The 21268-nt window shown below is 42.7% G+C and overlaps 1 protein-coding gene across 21 annotated transcripts in view; it reads right to left on the bottom strand.

Moving 5' to 3' along the window:
- Window positions 1-21268, bottom strand: part of CELF2 (CUGBP Elav-like family member 2) — a 790463-nt gene that overhangs the window by 92328 nt on the left and 676867 nt on the right. For 20 of the 21 annotated variants that reach the window (XM_019738197.3, XM_019738201.3, XM_019738187.3 and 17 more), the window contains one exon: window positions 19181-19263. The exons of the other annotated variant lie outside the window; for it this stretch is intronic. In XM_019738197.3, coding sequence (XP_019593756.1) covers window positions 19181-19263 — 83 coding nt within the window. The remainder of the gene's footprint in view (window positions 1-19180; window positions 19264-21268) is intronic. 21 annotated transcript variants of the gene reach the window in all.

Here is a 21268-nt window from a genome sequence, read left to right as displayed (position 1 = left end):
CTGCCCTGACTGCACTTACGTTTCAGTCACTCACTGGAAACGTGCGGTGCTGGACTGAGATTACTGCTGAGGGACGTCATTTCCAGGATGGGAAGAGTCTCCTTTCCCAGACCTCTCCCGTAACACCGGCTTTGCCCTAAATCTGCTTACTTTTCTTCCTCTTGGAATTCTCAGTTTAGACCTATCTCCCTTAAATTTCTTTTTCTTCTATGTGCCTTTCTATTTCTACTGCTGCTACCTTCCTTGATCTTCATTCCTGCTCAGATTCCTGCAGTGGCCTCCTCACCACTGCCGGTCCTTGCCCCCCAAACCATCTTAGACATCACTGTTGTTTTTAATCTGTCTAACACGCAGGTCTAATAATTTCTCTCCCCTGCTCAAAAACTTTCAATTACCTGCCAAATTAAATTCTAGTGCCTTGGCCTATCTTTCAAGGAATCCCATGCTTTGACCCCAAATTACCTTTTCAGGCTTATTTTTCATGATTGCCCTACATTTCTCTTCATTTTAGTCAAACTGGACAACTCCCTTTGACTGGAACTTCTGCCATATGCTCATCCACAGAACGGCACAACGACCCTCTTCATGCACAGACACTACTGCCGTTGCCAATATAACCGCTGTGTATTTGTTCCTCAGAAACATTGCCATGTCATGCTATTAGGGTGGATAATGTGAAATTGCCATATTTGTAGATTAAAAGTGGTTGAACAGTGACAATTTCACATGGTGCAACCTCATATCTCACATAGCAATGAAACTGCATTATCTTTTTTTCACATGACTCATAAAACATCCCAAAAATGTAGGTTATCTCCTTTGTAAAGTTTGGAGAGCTTTCCAGTAATTCATGTGCAATATTTAAAAGTTGTACAAGTTAAATTAAACATTAACTTGATAACTTAAAATACCCCCTCTAAGCCGGCCGTGGAACTGACAGTTATTTTGTGTACAACACTAGACACTCTTCACCCACTCTTAGCAATTTCAATGCTCTGTTAAGATTAGGGATGCTTTATCCAGTAATCTCTACTTTCCTTTCAACTTTAAGGCAAACTAAAGCCATCACAAGACTACCCCTCTAACCAGCAAATCTTTAAAATCTCTCATTCAACACTAACTTGGAAAACTTAAGCCAATTGTATTTTATCTTGAACCTTCTGACAGGATGTAAGGCATTTCACCAAATCAAGAGAAGCGCCCCTGAATTTCGTATTCTAATGATCCTTCCACAGCTTAGTTGCTGAGTCCTGAGTTGAGTTGCTTTGCCAGCCACGTTTATTAATTAGTGTCTAACATTTCCATGTCTCTGCGAGTTGCAACCTCTCATAAAAAATGCATGATTTGATTGGCTTAGGATGACAACTTCATTTACAACAGACAAATAAATACCACACCTCACTCAGCAGTCTTCCCCATTTATTTATTTAACGACCTCCATGGGATTTGTACTAAGTGAATGAAAGTAGATAACTAGTGCAATATTCTTTTCTTAATCATATTTAAGCAAAAATGATTAAGTATCTTTCTCTCTCTTTAGAACAAATGAGGCTGGCTAAAAACACACACACAAAATTCCCTACTAAAAATAGATGGCAAGCTTGAAAAAAATGCCTTAAGGGCGATTTCATATTATCCATGTTTAAAATGCGAATCCATTAAACATCTGAGCAAGACATCTGATATTGTTTTTAGCAGCTCTATTTATTCATCTCATCTTCTGCAGTAGCACTAAACTTTGGTTGATATTTTGCCAAATGAAGATCTCTCCTCCAGTGCTACTAATTCTTTATGAGTCTGAGTTTAATTTCACTGTCTCATTTTGATTTCCACCTTCTCCTCTAATGTGCGAGATCGTTTACCAACTTTGGAAATGATTGTTGGCAGAGCTTCGGGAAATTATGACGGTTCAATTGTTCTAAAAATACCCTTATCCTGAAGCTCAGTCTTTTAGAGATCAAATTAAAGGCTTACGCCTTTGAATATAGGGCATGGAACCAAAGTTCAAAGGGCAAAGGTAAACTTGCAAAGGGGATGCGAGGGACAAGAAGATGGGAGAAATTTTATACTAAAGCCACAAAGTAAGAACTGTTTCTGGACAGACTGGTCTGCCACGGCAAATCTGATGGGCACGTAGCACGCAATGAGGCCTCAGGAAACTTAGCTGCTTTACGTTTGTTTTCTAATGGAGAGACCATCACATGTAGAATCATAAGGTATGGGTTTGAATCTTGGCTCTGCCAACTCCAAGTACCTACAGTCAAGCCACTTGATCTTGTTAAGCCTCATAACTTCATATCATTTCAGGATCATATTGGAAAATGATCTTTTTGCATGGCTGTGGAGGACTGAATCAGACAATATATGTGAAAGTACACAGTAAACTGTGAAGTTCTGTATGATTGTAAGCTCCTATTTTCTTAATTAATTTAAGGATTACAATTAGAGTAAAAAATGCCCGTGGCCATTCAGGTTTGTGTCTGACCTTGTGCTTCTAGTTTGTCAAGTGGGAGTCTACCTGACCAAATGGATTGTGATGGGGAATGAAAGTGTTGAGCCCACCCTCCCAACTCCCACTTCTGCCCCACTGGTTTGTAAAGAACTCGAGGTATTTTTACATTGAGTGTCTATGAATAAAAGCTACCCTTGAGAGTTCATTTATTCAACAGACATTTGTGGAGCGGCACCTGTGGGATGAACATGCTGGGCTCTCAGAATGTTCCCTCTCCTCAAGGAATGTGGAGATTAATATGGGAGAGGGTGAGATGTAAATAACTGGGGGAATAAAATACCGCAGGGGACAGGATGGATTTCAGCACATGCTACAGCGGATTACAATGAAGGCATATGCAATGCTACCTTCCTGGAAGTATGCAACAGCAGCCACGTAGTGTCCCATGGCTGGAATACAGCGTGGGAACAAGTGTCATAGAAGTTGGAGAAAAAGGAAGGGACATAGTATAGAGCTCAGATCCCACCCTTAAGACTCGGAAGATGCATCCTTTTTTTTTTTTTTTTCTGCAATAAGACAAAACACAAGAAGCCCTTAGTGTGCCAGGGGTGATGTGTCACTTCCAGTCCTGACTGTAATGCCACCTTCCATTCAAGAAAAGCATTTGGAGGACTACTGAGTGCAGTTGTTATTGGGCTAACTTTAAAAGTCCCCATATCCCTTCTGTGCCTTTGTTAGCTTTGATGACAACTGATAAGTCCCAACTGATCAAGAATACAGAATTCTAGAATGCTACTAAGGTAGAGTGCAGGGATTCCTCACTCATCAGAAACAGGCAGTAGAAAGGGGAGGTATAGGAAAAGTCGAGGATGATTTCAGCTTGGTGGGACCATCCATCCCCTCAGACTGGTAATACACCAAAGGGCCTGGTTGGTGACGGGAAGATGACTTGAATACTGGAATTTCCTGTGGACTAGCTAGATGGAACTTTCCAATAACAGATATTGGATATTGAGGAAAGTCTGATTTCAGATCAAGACTGGGGAGCCAGTTGCCTACAGAAGGTAGTAGAAATCATGAAAACGAATAACGGACACCCAAGGAAATCATATGGCATGAGAAGAAAGGGGTGAACACAGAACCCTGGGGTACACCAGCATGTAAGCCATAGTTCTTTGCTGGCAATCGTTACAAAAAACAACAAATTCCTTTTTACTGGGAGAAACTATGTTGCTAATAATTTCTCTTCATTGTGTAACGAAGGCCCTGGGAAAGCACATAGCTTGAGATGTCTTTAAGCAGTCTCTTTACACTCAGCTCTGTTCTGATCCACCTTCTTCAATGTTCCAAACTTTAGGCCATATCCCGCCTTTCCTTTCGTAAATCAATATTGGGCCTAACCAGCTGGTGTATTTATTCTTCCATTCCTTAGAATTTTGTCACAGTCCAAATTAAATTTTCTCTTTCCCAGTAAAGCTTTTGAAAGTTACCCCCGGAAATATTTAAAGTCTGCCTTACCATGAACTTGAAGAACGCATCACGTTTAGAGGAGAAATCAGGATAATAGGCCTATGAACACACCCAAAGAATCTGAACTATACACATATCCATTCAAATACTGTCAGAGACTGAAGGTCACGGTTCATTCGACACTTTGGGATGCTATTTTGAAAACTGGACACTTGGCACAGTTGACTTTGAGATCCCTGACTTGTATGCTAAGCTTGCTTGCATTTTCCTTTTTCTACCCATGAATGTGAGAGGTCAGCACCTGTGAAGCAAGTTACATGGAAATATAACATAGGTGTGTCCTTAAAATCAGGCATATTTCTACTTAGCTAATGTCATCAAGGCACCTCCCAGAAGGTGTGACCAAAGAGTGCCACAGAGACGGAAATATCCTTAGTGTGGCTATTTCCCATCCTTTCCAAGCAATAGGGAGATTTCATGGTGAGTCAATGGGGTTGAGAGTCTAGAGCTTATTTTCACTAACGAGCTCATGTGCCGACTGACCAGTGGCCCCTGCTGCCCCGGAGTTACTGCCTTCTAACTCTCTCCGCAACCAAGGGCGAGCGGACTCGACTCCTGTGAGTCAGAGGCACAATCAACAGTGATGAGAAAAGAAAATTTATGAATCTCCAGAAATGCATAATTAAGAGGCAGAGGCTACTTTTTAACCCCAAATCTATTAATTCAGCTCTAATCAGATACTGGAATATAAAAATGGGTAGAGGAACGTGAGCATAAAGGTATCGACTGTATACAAACTCAGCTGACAGGATTTTCAAGGCTTAGTCCGTATGCATGATAAGCAAAATAAACACAAGATACATATTTGTATAAGTTCCATGAAAGCTGGTAGCTTGTCTCTTCCATTCGATAGACTCTGTGTGGGTTGCCATTCCTATTCGGGTCTGACACCCGCCAGCAGGTATTACACTGAATTGTTCTTTCTCTGGGCACACTATCTCGTGTCCTGCCCACTTCCCTCCCTCTTCCGTCCAGCTCATCTATTTACTGTCTGCTTCTTATTTGGTCAATGAGCTGCAGTTCGTGCATTGATGCTGGTCTGACAAGCAGAGCTGAGACTTCGGCAAATGCTGGCCATGGGAAGTTTTAGTTTTCTGTGGCAATAAATGACTCTGTGCTAATAGACTGCTCTCCAGGACGTCTGTTGTACTTTAAGTGATTAGGAATAACCCAAAATGGGAAAAATATCTCCAGATCCTCAAGTATGGACAGAAAACAGGAGTCTGCTCAAGGGGGAAAATCTCACTATTTGGGGCAGATGACATTCCTTTTAAGCCTCCCGAATTGCAGAAAAATACGTGCATCAAGCATCCCTTATTAGGAGATAGGCTATTCTGCCCTCACATTTGTGTGGTAGTTAAATTTTCTTTGTCAGCAAAAATCTGTCAAGCTGTGGATATCAAGAGAAACGGGATAATAAGTGTTTTGCTTTCCTGGGAAGGAATTTCACGTCCACAAATGATGAAACAGCAGGGACTCTACACAGCTATGGTTTCTGCAAGGTGGGACCAGGCTGCTGAGTATTACAGATTAACTCTTTGTGACAGAAAATTGCTCCTTTTGCTTTAGAATGAGCTTATTCTGCCCAGGAAAAAAAACTGGGCTTAAAATAGCACCAACTCCGTTCATCCTCTTACAGACTGGGATGCATTAATTCTACGTAAGTCTCATTCCTGCGAGATTTTCCATCGGATCTTATGAGTGTTGAGATGGGATGGAAAAACGACACTTGCCCACACAAATATGCAGGCAAACAAGACCGCCTCACCTGCCCATTTACCTCTTTACCTCCTTAGTTACCTGTCCCAGATGGTCAGGCCATGCCAGCACACCTTTCGTCTGTCTACAAGGCAACCAAGCAAGGTGGAGCTCGACCCTCTGAGCATTCAGGTGAGAGCACATATCAATTTGATGGTTGCTAGAGGTATGTATGCACATATATTCTATACTGTCTTAAAGTGAACTGTGACAGACTCCCAGATCCCAGCCTGGCGAGGTCTCTTCCTACAGAACAATGCTTCTCAAACTCTACTGTGCACACACATCGCCCAGGGGTCCAGGTTCACTGCAGCTCTGGGGCGGGGACCGGGAGTCAGCATTTCTAACACGTCCCGATGATGCCAAGGCTACGGGCCACGGACCACACTTTGAGGCTACGCAGTGCATGTGGGCAGAAAATCAGCAGGTAAGAGTCCTACCATGCAGCCACCTGAACAGAGGGAGAAGGAAAAAGGGAACCTGGGGGTTGATGAAGACTCACTCTCCCAGAGTGCTTCTCAAACTTGCCTGAGCACTGCAATCACGTAGGGAAGCTTAAAAGTACTGATGCCAGGCTCCCACCCTGAGAGACGCTTATTTCATTTGCTTGAGGTGTTGCCTGGGCATACGTAGTTTCAGAAGCTCCCCAGTGAGCTTACTGTGCAGAGTTGTGGATCACTGCCCTAGTTGTAGATGCAAATGGACTTAAATATTAAGACTACTCTCCTTTTTCTTTCCCTATGCTTTGCTAATTTATCTAGTTCACATTTCATGTTAGGTAAATGGATGGGAATATTGCTATTGTCTCTCTGGGTCTTTCTCAGAGAATGACTACAAGAAATGACCTTGTTCAATGGCCCTCACATCGCAGGGTAGAATGCCATGGGCAGACTGGTGGTGATTTGTGCTCTGAATCTCTGATTTTTTAAAATGATGTGTGTGGCATAATTTTGTAGAGAAATTGTGGGGGCATCATTTGCCCCAAAGAGCAACAGGCTCAGAGTTAGGAGACATGCGTTGTTATCCTACCTCCACTATGAAGTGGCTGTGTGACCTTTTTATGGGTGTCAGTTTCCTCATCTACAAAGTGCTGGGTTGGACTGTACTGTTTCTAAAAATACTTTCGGCTTCTGCAGTCCATGACCTATGGTGAGATCTGGTCTGTTTTCCTCCACATGCCCTCTCTTTCTCCTCTGACCCACAGAACAACATTCAAATAAACTAGAACCTACTGAAATTTGCCCCAGGATCGCCTTGGCTTGCAGCCTTACTTTTATTCTCTTTACTGATGTTTCATTTTTGTTAGTGAGCTCCAGGGGCTTTACATCTGGGCAACTTGGACTCAGGAGTGATTCAGGTAACTTAGCGTTTGATTCTCCAATAAATGACTCAATGGTGCTTGTGAGTTTTTTTTAAGAGTTGTGATTATAGCTGAGGCCTCCATAAGTTGCAGAAGGAATGTAAGACAGAACTCAACAAAATCTAGGCTATAGATATAAGCTATCTTCCTGTTGAAATGATAGCTTATAAATATTAGTAAATCATACATCAGATATTAGCAATGGATTAGGATGACAGGGTAAAGTAAGCTGGAGTTGGCGGACAGTAGTCTTTTGCATTATACTTGTACCTAGTTGGAGCAGGCCAATTATTAGCCGTCAGAGCTAGAGAAACTTGCTCTGATACTACTTTAACTCTCTTGGGGGTGGAACAACAGAATTCTAGTTGAAAGGCAACCAGAGTGGGAAGACAAATTATTACTTATTCTTTTGTTATTTTCTTAGTATGTTATTCTTCACACGAGGTCAGGTGTATATAAAACTCTGGGCACAGTGCCCAAGACACAGGAGCACTCAATAAATGTTCACTTCTACTATTCTCTTTATTAATTAGCACTTATTGTTATTAATTAAAATGGTCTAAATTCTGAAAGCCATTGAAAATTATCTGTCACGTAGATAAAACATTTTGGGAACCAAAATGTGCTAGAAACATACACATCCTGGAGCTCTATAACTACTCTTCTGACTTCATATCCAGCATTTAAAATACATGCAATGACAGTAATTAATTCTCTATCTCCTAATCCCTGTGACTTGTTAACGATTCATCTACTGTACACTGGACCCCACGTACCACTTAAGACAGACCATCTGGCACAGTTTCCTGGTATGTGTTTAAGTATGTGCTCTTCTGAAGAAACTCTAACACAGTATATATGTGGTCATGTACAATAGGCACTGAGTTTTACCACTGCAATGTACTCTACTGAGCTGCCAGCACTCAGTTCACCTTTCCAGGCGTGGAAGTATGTTTTCGGGGAACCAATTCTTCCCTCGTACTCGGTCCTTCCTGACCCTGATGCAGGACATAATGTAGCAAGTGGCGGCCTAGAGATCACAGAAGTCCTGGTCTGACCCCATGAGCCAGAGTCCCACAGCATCTTTGCTCCTGCTCCCGTGACCAAGATGGTGGCAGAGGTGACGTAAGTCTAAGCCTCCACGACACATCCATTTAGCGACATTCACATCAACACAGAAATCACACAGTGATGACCAGATGGAATTAACCACATCACTTGCCCTGATAGCTTAGGCAATACTTTGGCCTTTGATCCTAACTTGCCTCCCAATGAAAGAGGAGAGCAGAGCAGATGGCTGGATGGGGACACTGAGTGACAGAACTCCTGAGTAACCTGGACCCCACTGATCCAGTCTCCTTGCCCTTGACTTTGCCATTCTGAGGGGACTGTTTACAATCCTGCCTGTGGTGTTTGCTGCAGATTTCTTTGTGCCTGTGTTTATGGTGGAGAGTCTGGTCTCTGATTTTCAGAAGCAGAGGATTCAGACTCTTGGATGGCCACGCAGACTTCACTGGCTAGACCTTAGTTTCCTCATCAGTGAAATGAGGGGCTCAGCCCAGTTGTTCTCTGAGGCCCCAAGTCTCCTCAGGGCAGCAGGGTGTGGTATGGAGAGTGGGCAGAACTGCTGGTTTCCCCCATACTTATGTCTATGGCCACAGCTGGCTTGAGGTCCTGCTGTTTCGTGCTTCAGGTGGCAAGTCATAGGGTTTATGCTTCATCTTCCGAGATGGGGAGATGAGCCCGACCCTGTCTGCCCTCCCCATGGACGAGAGATGGGGCAGGCAGAGGCCAGCTGGATGGAGCTAGGGCATCAGAATGCAGGTTGGGGACTGGGACCGCAAGCCTACGAATGCAGATAAAGAAAAGCACCTCCTAACATGAATGTTAATGAGATGATGTTGCTAAAGCTACACTCCGCTGAAGAAAGGTGCTGCATTTATAATCGTTTTGGCAAAAAGGTCTCCTTCTAGTAAGGATGCCCTTTGATCTGGACCTCCCTCTTAGAGAGCTTGTGTCGGTCACCTCGTATCCAACACCCCGCCTCACCCACACACTTTCCAGTGACCTCGGCCTGTGCAGGAAAGCATGGTTTCACATCTCGTGCAAAGCTGTGTGCCACAGTGTCTGTGCTCAGGTGGCGTCAGGTGGGGGAGGCTGACCTCCAGCCTACTTAGCAAAGCACCAGGCCTGGGCTCTGCCCCTCGGTGAGCTCACTGTGCGACACGGCAGCTTATAGTGGATGAGCTGACAATTTGGATTTATTTAAGGACAGCGTCAAAGGGAGCAAACGTGGCCATTCTGACCATGTTTATCAGTGAAGCAATGCAAGTACCACAGGGACACATTTCCTGGAAGGCCCCTGAGACGGGGGGCTGGCAGGACCTGGGACCTGCCAGCCTCCACCCTGTGAAGAGCAGAGTGGACAGTCCCTAGGTGTCCAAGGCAGAGACACTGGTTTGACTCCGACTAGCTATCAACTCACAGTTGCCAGCTGTGTAACCCTGGACAGGTCACTCCTTTCGAGTTTCTGCTTTTTCCTCAGTAAATGGGGTTTTATGGCACATGTGTTGTAGAGTTGTGACAATTCAAATACAGTCTCGGAGACTGCATGTGGTGCCTGATGGGTGAGCAATCAATCAATAGTCCCTTTTGTAGTGATTTTTATTGTGCCATGTTGACCTCCTGAGTCACGCTCCCCACTCACTGAGATGTGGTGAACGTCATGGCGAAATCCACCGGCAGGAGCCCAAGCTACTGGGGAGTGTTAGCAACTGTGACTTCTAATTCTAGTTCTGTCACTGCTTTGCCAGGGGAGGTCAGAGAAGTTAATTTAATCTTCCGGCACCTTGGTGTCCTCAGTATAACAAGGGGAATGCTATCAATACATCACCTGAAATATTTTTAGAAGGGATAACAAATAAACAGCACCATAAAGCTGCCTACAAACACAGGTGACTCACTTATCCATGGGAACTGGGGACAAGCACCAAACAGCTAAAAGAAAACTACCAATAATCCTGAAGCCTCATTAGGTTTAACACTCTTAGTTGTCAAATCAAGGCTGTAAGCAAGAAATTAGGCTGACTTGTTAGAGCTCATCACTTTCCCTTTCCTTTGTCTGTGCCCTGGTGGGAATACTACTCATGATAAGCTCCCTGTCAGTCCTAAACCAGAGAGGAGAGGGAAGTAGATGCCCAGAAAATCTCAAAGTGGGTAGGCAAACCTGCAAGGGTCCCATATACGAAGTACTGTAAAATGACTAACCGATACCTGAAGCAAGTATGAGTAAAATCATGCAAATCTAACTGTCCGTCCATCTGTCCATTCGTCCATCCTCCCACCCTCCCAACCATCTACCCACCTACCTCTCTATCTACCTATCTATCTGTCCGTCCATCCATCCATCCACACACTCACCTATCTACCTACCTACCTGACCATCTGTATGTCCATCCATCCGTCCATCCGTCCATCCATCCACATCCATCCACATCCATCCATCCACATATCTATCTACCTACCTACCTACCTACCTACCTACCTACCTACCTACCTACCTGTCCGTCCGTCTGTCCATCTATCCATATCCATCCATCCATGTATCTACTCACCCATCTACTAACCTATGGAGATAGACTTTTTAAATAGGACATTCCTATAGGTAATGCATGGGAGGTAAAAAACAGTTTTGTAATATTGGAAGGTACTCTAAGAATCACTTAGTCCATCACTTCTTTTTGCAGATGAAGAAAGGATAGACTTTCATGTATTTTTAAGTACTGGTAGAGGAGGGAATGACAACACAAATATGTTCTTTGAGTACTGATGGAAGTAATGACAGCGAGAAACAAGATAGAGTACAAGAGAACATTTGTCACAGTGCCCCTTTCTGCACTCTCCCACAGGTGCTGTTTATTTGTTCATGTTGGTGACGTGTGGGTAGTGAGAACAATAATGATATGGCTCTGAAATATGGCTTTATTATCAAAACAACGTTAATAGCTTATGTCATAATACTAATGGGACTTTCTGAGCACCTGTGTATGATGACAGTTGATGGCTAACACAAGCGAAGGATACATGACAATGCTTTCCCTGCTGCCCTCCCTCCTAGTGGTCGGTATGCTTCCCTTGCACTCAACCAGTCCGGATGGGGCCCAGTGCTGTGGTTCTAGACGCCCTCTGATCCTGGCCTCCCTAATTTTAGCTCAGCCGCTCGCTAGTTCTTGGTGGGTGGGGAAGAACCTAGGGGCTCCTGGGAGGGCTCTCTCTGCACCTACCCATGTGATATACAGTAAGTCTTCACGTAATGTCGTTAATAGGTTCTATGCCTTCAAGCGAAACACATAATGAAACCAATTTTACCATAGGCTAATTGATATAAATAAGAGTTATGTTCCTACAGCATCTCATCCCTGCTAGAACAAAACGACGTTATTTGAGGACCTGCTGTGCTTTTCTGTGGCCTAGAGCCTAAGGCTCTGAGCTGGCCAGACCACTTCAACTGGACATAGTCTCCAGGACTGTGCCCAGCCCACACGTGAAAGATTCAAGCTCTGACCAGTACAAGAGTAATATTTTCAGGTGATGAATTCTCATGGAGACCGCATACTCTAAAGACAGAATGTGGACAAAGTTCCAGCTTGATTTCAAACTCTTCCCCCGTTCATTTGACTGCCGTAACTCCTTCCTCTGCAGTACCATATTGACCTTTATTAAATTCACAGCATTTTTTTTCCCTTCCACAATCGTCTTTAGAAATCTTATCAACCTCTTGGAAATGGAGTTCTATGCAAGTTAACTTAATATTTCCAATTTAAACTTGAGATATCATGAAGGGATGATTGTCTTTGAAATCTAACTGTTACTTCATTTTGCCACTGTGCCACACTGTACTATGCCCTCACATAACAATGAGATACGAGTATTCCTCAAACAATGACAAAGGGCCATTTGGCACATCCAGCCAGGCACCTCATTTGCACACATGCTCTCATAAACCCTCCCAACAGTCCTACCAATTAGGTATGTAGCTTAGATTATGCTGTTTGCAAAACAAAATGGTGGGCTCTCTCCTGAGTTCTGTTACTAGAAAGTGGTGTGGCTGCTCCCTGTTTTAACCCCCTGCTGGCTGGGCTGTTTGGCTCTGGCATTCGCGACTTTTCACCATCAAGGACCCCTCTCATTAATTTTCTCCTACAGACTTCTTTGCATTGAGTAGGCCATATTTTTAGAAGCAACTCGTTTTTCACTTAGTTAAGCAGAGACACACATAAGTAACTGCCAATCAAAGTTATTGAACTGACTGACTGTCAGCCTGAAGCATAAAAGCCCTCTATTCGAGGGCCATGTATAACTTTATGGTGGGTGAAAAAGACAATATCCAATGGCTTTTTATGAAGTATCAAAATACACTTTCCCAGATCTCTGGGGCCTGGGCCTGCAGAGTGGGAACCACTGGGCCCCGGGTTCCTTCCACCCTCCAACCTTCTCTCTTAGGTCTAATGTGATGAGCTGGCCAGCAATCCTGCCATCTGGTTGAGTCCCATTTGGGGCTGGTTCTCCACCTCGAACCCTTCTCCTTCACACTCCTGGCCTTGGCTTCAGCACCCCTCAGAGGAGCGCCTTCAGAGACACACCGTGGCACTTTCCATCACAGTCCTTTAAAGTCCTCTTAAAAGAAAGGCCTTACTTTTTGTTTAGCTGCAAGTTCCCTGGGACTTGATGTTATGTTAAAACAACACAGGTAACAGGAATAGCTGCTTTGGGGCAGTCCTAGAGGTCAAACATTTCAGCACAGGCTAAATTCTGCAGATGTACATTTGGAGGACATACACCTCACGGAGGTCCTGAGTGATACGTTCCACAGCAAACACATTTATTTATATGCTGGGTTGCCACCCAAGGAGCATTCACACCTATGGCAACAAGGCTTTTTAAGCATCCTTTCTTCAGGGACTCAAAGCTTTACCTGGTCGTACATTATCTTATTCAGCCTACTCTTCGGTTACGAAGATGGAAGGCAGCATTATCATTATTAAATGGTAGTTCTCAAGAATCCTATGCCACGACCTGACTCAAAGCAGAAACAGACAGACAGACAAAGCGCTACACTAAGGCATTGAGGCAGTTCATGAAGACAACAGTCAAAATGAAAGATGGCTCCATAGTAACTAAGAGTATGTTGGCAGGCCAAAGAGAAAATGGATTTTAAGGCGTATGTTCCAGTATTTATTTGGCTGAACTGGTATCTACATGGGGATGTGTGAATGTTAATCTATCTGTAGGTATACAGAAATATACATACACACATAGATCCGAGTTAATGAAACGAATTATATCATGTACACATATAACAACAAATCCACGTTCACCTTTTGTTTTGGAGCATTTGGAATACCTGTGGGTAGAAATATCATTTTTGGAATAAAATTTGACTCTTCTGGAAATATTTTATAAAACTAACCCATCCTGGCATTAAATATCCCGGAACTAATTATGAAACATTAACTGTGTACAGACATGGTGACTGGCTTTGCTTTTTGCTGATTCAGTTATAAATAGCAAGGATGCTATTTATTCCCCTAGTACCTAGAACAATGCCTGGCAAACAATAAAAATACGATAAATATTTGTTCATATTGAATGTATATGAATGTTCTAAATGGTACATAATTCTAAGGATTCAAACCTCTTTGTACAAATGTTTTGGCTGTTTTTTTTTTTTTTTTTAAATAATAATTTTAAATCAAAAGCATCTGTGAAAACACTTTCTGTAGTTTGACCTAGTTAGGCTTTGATTGAAATAGGGTGGTTTGGGGAAAAATTTCCATGATATGATGACATGGGCTTTTAGAGCTTTTGACAGGAATAATGATGATGATGATGATGATGATAAAATAACTATTATGACTCTGAGAACAAGGTGTTAAATACATAGTAGTGATTAGAAGAGGTGGTTCAAAGCAAATGGCTACCTCAAAATGCATTATAATGGACAAATTGAATTTGGTCCCAGTGAAAGCCCAGTTCTGAAAGAATACTAAAACCCTAGCATTCCACTATTAAAGGGCAGTGGGGGACAATTCTATGGAGAGTTGAGTTAAAGGCCGCTTGGGAGGGAAGGGCCTACCCACGGAGGTAAATGATCTCTTCCAGGGCAAGCCAGGAAGGGTTCACTCACTTCCTGTGGGTGAGCAAACCTGTCCCAAGAGGCCATTTTATTTACAGCCTCTTCCTCCTGGATCAGGCTCATTTGTTTTTATATCTCAAATCTACACAATTATATTTCAAATGTCCCTGCGCACACTGCATGTGTTATTATAAAATACCTTTCAGTATGCCACTGCCAAAATGGAGTGCTCAAAACGAATGTTCTTGTAGAGTAGTAACTCCTTAATATAAACTGCATTTAATAAAACTGGTAGCGATTCTAAAAAGGAATGGAGTGAGGCGTATTCAGAGGAAATGTCTGGAAGATATTTGCAATTAATATTTTACAAGACATTCAGATCCCGCCGATTCGTCCTTGCTGTTAAAATTTAAGAGCTTTCTCAAAACTGTATTCCTCTGTTATTACATCCTTAATTAAATTAATTTATACAGTGAATGCTCTAATGATACTGCTGTAGGTTTTCAATCAAAACGCCTTATTGCTGGAGACACTATGTGTGAAGACCTTGAAAAATGAATGACACAAGGCGCAGTGCTGTCACTGGCACTGGGATATTTGGCCCTGACATCTGATTATTGAAAAGATCGTGGTAGTTGTTCTGTGCCTCAATTAAGGTCTTCATTTTATTTTTTAATTAAGCTAAATTAGGTCAGTGAAAACAAAATGAATCTTGCAAGTTGCCTTTCCAAGGATTTTTCTCTGGGGAAAACAACGGCAGATAATGACATTTCTATTGAATAATTCTACCAGTGAGGTTCTGCCTACCTGAAGCTCTACACAAAGGAAGCTTCCCCCAAGCCGGGTTTTCTGTATCCTCAAAGCAGAGGCAAAAATAATTTGTCCAAGAACACTATGGCTCAGCTGTGGAAAGAGTCAGTCTAACGATTTTGCACCAAACCCAATGGCTCATCAAGTAGCCTGTGCAGACAGTCACAGTGTGCTCTTCAGGCTATGCTGGGGGACTCACCAGGGATTTCAAGGGCAAGTGTGTGTGCGTGTGCGTGTGTGTGTGTGTGTAATAGCTTAGTGCCAGTACACAGTACTTGTTAATCTAATAAAATGTCAGTCATCAACAAGACACGATACCTAAGATTTGATCTATTGCTCACGTGTCAAGCCACCATTTCCAAAAGAGAACAAGGTCAAACCAGGGAAATGATCCCCAGAATCCCATTCCTCGGTCTTTGGGCGGAGCTGCCGAATTTGCTCTCATTATTTCTAATATTCTATTTCAAGGATTCATGCTGGGCATTTCTGAGCATGTAAGACCCAATGTCCTCCTCCATCACATGGTCAGTGGGGGTGTCATGCGGGAGACCCTGCTCGCTGCGCCATTTATCGTGCAGGGCGGCCTGCAGGGTCTCTGCTCCCACTCCCCACATAAGAACGCAGGATATGGTGAGGCCAAAAAGGAACACCCACGGAGCCATAAGTAGGGGAGTCATACCACTATATTCTCTCTGGCAGCACTATCCGCAAACCGCCATCCACACTTGCCAGCCCAGCCGCCATCTTCTTGCTAGCCCCCATTCTTCCTCTCTTTCCTCCTAGTGTAGCCACAGCAGTTATATTGTGGCCAATGGCTCACTGGTTACAGCTGACGGCCAACTAGCCACAGCTGATGGCCATGCAATCACAGTTGATGGCCATCTACTACCCGAGCCAGCACTCCTCCACATGAGGCCGAGAGCCTGTAAACTACTTTCTGGGGCTCTGTCCCCACAGGGGGCTTGGGAAATGGGCCCTTTACGGACTTTGCACTGTTGAGTGTGGCCCTGAGACTTCACCGCAGGCCCCGCACCTTCCAGGTAAGGGGTCTCTATAATCCACACACAACACAAGAGGGAGGGTGCTGTCACATAAAAACATGAGAGCAGACGCAGTCAACTGCATGATAGATAGTCCCATTGGCTTCTTTCTCCTCTCCCATATTAACCAAGTTCTTTGTTTCTCTCAAGAACGAAAGAAAGATGGTCCCTAAACAACCAAGTTTGTTTGCATGATGAAAGTTCCATAGGATACAAAATACCAACTACAAAAGAAAACAGAAAACAAAACAAAACCAAATCAAAGAATCGCAAACACCCAGCACTCTTTGATCTCATTTTAAATTGAATATTTTGGACACTTTAGAAAAAAAGGCAGCAAGTGCCTTTTTAATGGATTTTATCCGCAGGAAAATGATTACAAGCAGAAAAGCTTTAAAGTGTCAGTTGGTGATACATTTTTCTTTAGCTCTTTTATTTTTATCCAGAAAGATATGGCAAAGTGCATCATTAATTTCTTATTAATTTCATAATATGAAGGCAACCAGTTAAAATAGTAGTGGTACAACTTTAAATTACCGAACTCACTTGGTATTTAATGAGAGATTGAGCACAGCAGGGTTTCTGTTAAATTAAGTTGTGCCTTCACATCACAGTGGGAAAACAGGTGTATATTGGTTTAGAATTATGGAAATGTTGACTAATTCCAAGGCTTGTAATCAAACAGCAAGGCACCCTGTATTATTTTTTCCCCAAGAATATGCATTAATCTTTTATGTCTGGTCCCGTTTCTTCCTGTCCACCCAAAGCTCACAGCTGAAAGGAAATCACTTTTATGTTTTCCCTGTAGCTGTGAAGGGTGATGTTTATCAGATAAAGCTAAACACAAATGCAAGATGTGGAACTCTGTTCCCATTTACCTAATTGGAAATGGCGAGAGTGGCAGCAGTGTGCATGCTGGGAAGACCGTGAGCCTATGAATTCGACCTGACTTTTCAAAATTTTCATTTGACCCACCTCAAGTAATTGGGTATATGAAATTGAACTGGACAAAAAGGAAACCCAAAAACAATCCACCAACCATCTTTTCCAACCCCAGGATCACTGTCTTTACTAATGGGTCTTCCTAGCTGTTTTGCATGCAGAGTTTTTAAGGAGAAGGGAGAGACATATGCAACATTTTGTTTTTCTTTTTAAATACAGTAGATGCTGTTTGTTTGCTAAGAAAAGGATCAGAGTGAGAAGTCCCAAATAGAAGCACATTCAATAGTCACTTGTATGTTTTTCAACATGGCTCATTCATATTAACTCTGGGTTTTTTGAAAGCAGCTTCACATATGAAGATGGCATGTTGGGGGCTGTGCCACTGGAGGGGACGAATTCAAATTAACCAAGCTTTGTGCTAATTTAACATGAGACGTGGTTTGGCATCAATATACTGTAAATGCTAAATGGCAATTCATCATCTCAAGTGTTCTTTTAAACACAAAAGGAATTCTGTGTGCTAATTTCTGCAAAGTATTTCATTTTTAAGAGAAGGAATACAAAGTGGTATTTGGGTTTGAGGAGGAGCCTGGGAAATAAAAATTATTTTTTTCTGGCACTGGCTGAGTTAGTAAATATTTGCCTTGGTTGTTTCTTTCGATAATGTGACCTAATGCTACAATCTCAAATTTACACCGGAAAAATCCCATTTATGTAGAAAATGAAGCTCAGATACCTTTCTTTTTTTTGTCACTGAGCAAAACACACTTAGACCTATTAAAAGATGCCTTACTAAAAACCACCTTAGAGGTTTCAGGGAGAAGCAGTGAGATTAAACCAGGAGGGAAAGTTCTTACCAAATGCCTGCTTTCTTGAGCCTTCTTCTCTTTGATTGGCTGCCATGAAGAGGGGGAGCCAAAGCAGTGTGATTCAGACCAAGGCTCACAGTTTATTACTTGTGGGTGATTAAGAAGCTAATGGTTTGAAAGCCTTCTGTGGAGTATCTGCCACTACAAATATTATAAAATTTTTAATGGATCTAAGGTGAGTTAAACCATGGCTTTCTTTTCTGGGGGTAACAGATCTTTCTGTCAGTGGTAATGCCAGTGCTTCCTTATGGGCCGGCCAGCTGGTCTGGCTGCTGCAAGGGAACAGGGGTCAGCCCACAGTTCTCAAAAGACCAAAGTCGTTTTTGGCACTAAGAGCCCATTACTGTGTGTGCATATGTGTGTGTGTATGTCTGCAGGGACAGCTAAATGACACAAAGTAAGACTTAGACCCTGAAAACATTAGAGACATGATGTTATCTTTCTTCTGTTCTTGTCAAACTAGGTTTCAATAAAATTATTATCTTTGCACTGCTTACCACACGTTCTTCATATAACCAACGTATACCATCATGATATTCAATGACCTCATCACTGATTTTCGGGCCAATGGGGAAAATATCCAAATGGCAGAGGGGAATTTATACTGGTATGCACTATATAATATATAAAACTGCCACAAAGCCCCAGAAATCATGTATTCATGTATTCATACAACATCAGTTCATTTCTAGTGAATTGCACTCATCGTCAAATATTACTGGGAAGAAAATGGAAAAAAAGGGTAAGCTTTGTATTCTCTGTTCTCTTTCAACACGAAGCCACCAACAGGACATTAAAACACTGACTTTGTTAACCACCATTGACTGTTTAGAAGCCATTAGGAGGTTTAATATGATGGTTGTACAGGGTACACTTTGCCCTTTCAAAAGAAAATCTAAAGACTAAATTTGAAAAGGGGCTCCTGGTGAGTAAAAGCTTTTCCTTTTCCATTTGCTTCTCTTGTATGTGTTGGGTTTTTTTTTCTCCCTTTTAAAATCTTAGCCCACCCAATACTGTTTGGCAGCCGCTGTGACCCAGTGGGGTCACTCTGATTTTCTAACCAGGGGACATACTATTTGAGAGCTCTTTCTGTCAGTGGTAATGCCAGTGCTTCCTTATGGGCCAGCCAGCTGGTCTGGCTGCTGCAAGGGAACAGGGGTCAGCCCACACTCCTCAAAAGACCAAAGTCATTTTTGGCACTAAGAGCCCATTACTAGAACCTTCAGTTGAAAGGACCATTTTCAAGCAATAAAGTGATTTTGGTACAAAAGTAAACCGACTCACCCCAGGTAAAGTTTTAATATTGTGCAGTGCATTCTGGGCCTCAAGTGCAGCTTTTCTTGTATAAAATGTTACGAAACAACAACCTACAGAGAGAAATGAAAAGGTTTTAGAAATTTCTGTGAATGCTTTGCTTAGATATAATGGAGACTGTGGTGAACAAATAATCTACTTAAAAGGATGCACAATTTAAAAATAATAAAGTGCATGAGAACAGTAATAACAACATCTGAAGCATTTACACAGTGCCTTTCATCCTAAATCATATTTATTAGCTTTCCCCACATTGGCGATCAATTCATAGCTCTGTGCACCAACTATATGGAATACAGCTCTTCAGAAATGAGGGTGGGAGGTGGTGGGTGAGTTGTTAATGGGACTTGTGGTGTCGCAACCGCAGAAAGAAACGTGTTTCATCACAACAACAATAGCAGAAACTTACATTAAGTATAATTTCCTTACAGGATATCTCTAGAACATCACACTTTTAAAACACTTTCTAAACTCAATGGCTTAGACAACTGGATTATAAGCTTCTTAAAAGCAGGGATAATACTCTATTCTTTTTTATCTCCATCACAGCACACGAGGCAAATTCCGTACATGAGATACTCAATATTTGTTGGCCAGAATGAAAGACTCTATTTTAACCAGTTTGCAATTCGGTTACAATACAGGTGGGCACATGCCCAAACAGATGTGTGAGCACTCTGTCCCATGTATTTGGTGGCTGTAGGACAGTGACTGGCAACCTCCTGACTCCTTATTTCGAGGAGCCGGTGGGAGTCTAGGCTGAATGTCCCCCCAGGAGAGGCCAGCATTTACCTTTTTCCCAACCAGCTCCCTCCACCAAAGAAAATGGTGTGGAAACCCTGGACCCTTCCTTCTGCATTCTGAAGCATGGCTAACCCCTTCTTCATTCTGTAGCTAAAGATACCGGTTAACATATCTGGTTAAACCAGATAAAGATATCGGTTAACAATCTGCTAATTAGCATAGTTTCTTAGCACAACCAGGCTTGAAAAAGGGGGGAGGGCACAAACTTTAGAAATGTAAAGAAAAAAGATGCTGCCTCAGAGCCCGGCTGTCTGTCCCCGGTGAACCGGGCTGCGAGACGTACTCATCCAGACTGTACACGCTTTACCCGCCTCTACTACAGGATCCAAATGCAGGGCGCCAGAGCGATGGGGCAGCTCTGAGGGGTGCTCTCCACCAAGGACAGCAAGGAGCAGGCGAGAAACACCCAACACGCAGGCATCAACACTGGTTCTATTTAGGGAAATGATGTCAATAAGATCAAGAGAAAATAAAAGAGAAGGCACACTTGGAAAGTGGAGCGTTGACGCCATAGGCCATCTTTAGAATGACAAGCTTGGGTTCCGATTTTTCTAAACAAAAGCTCATTTAAAGGAGTAGGGGAAAATCAAGTGGAGTGCCATTCATATAGCATTTCTAAATGCATTGAAGATGCTTCATCCTCATTTGCAAAGAAATTGGGAAACGTCATATATGTGATTTCGTTGGCATCTACTGAGATTAAATATGCAAAACGTTGACCTTTTGGACAAAGTAGAGTACGATCATAGCTTCCTGGCATTCAGAAAGCTCCATGCACCCAAGGGTCAGAAGCCCTTAACATGTACTATTGGCATGATGGAGGACATGCAAAATTACGAAGTTCCCTTATAGGATCACAGATGGACAGACCATTTTTATCTGAGCTTTTCGCTTCAGCTATGTGGACTCCTTTCTCCAGAGTTCACTGAGCCATGCTACCCGATGGTAGGTTTTTTTTACTGAACTGATGAAATAAGCAAGTGATGTTAGCTTCACCGGCATAACGTAAGCCCAGGAAAAGCGATAGGCATTGCTTCAGAACAAGGAAGAGCTTAAAACAGGAAAGTCAAGTCCCAGCTTCCAGTAACCTACAGCAATCACTCTACAAAGATGAAAAAATAACAACTATGCTAATAGAAAGAAAAGCAGAAAAAGATACATTTGCCTTCTAAAAGCTTCTCACTATTAGACTCTTACTGTGTTTCCCCAAAAATAAGACCTAGCCAGACCATCAGCTCTAATACTAGCGTCTTT

This window comes from Rhinolophus sinicus, chromosome 1, assembly GCF_057876585.1.
Source record: "Rhinolophus sinicus isolate RSI-liver-muscle chromosome 1, RSI-T2T, whole genome shotgun sequence".
NCBI classification, from domain to species: domain Eukaryota; kingdom Metazoa; phylum Chordata; class Mammalia; order Chiroptera; family Rhinolophidae; genus Rhinolophus; species Rhinolophus sinicus.
The sequence above is the reverse complement of the archived record's forward strand: the minus strand, read 5'-3'. Positions and strand labels throughout refer to the sequence as shown.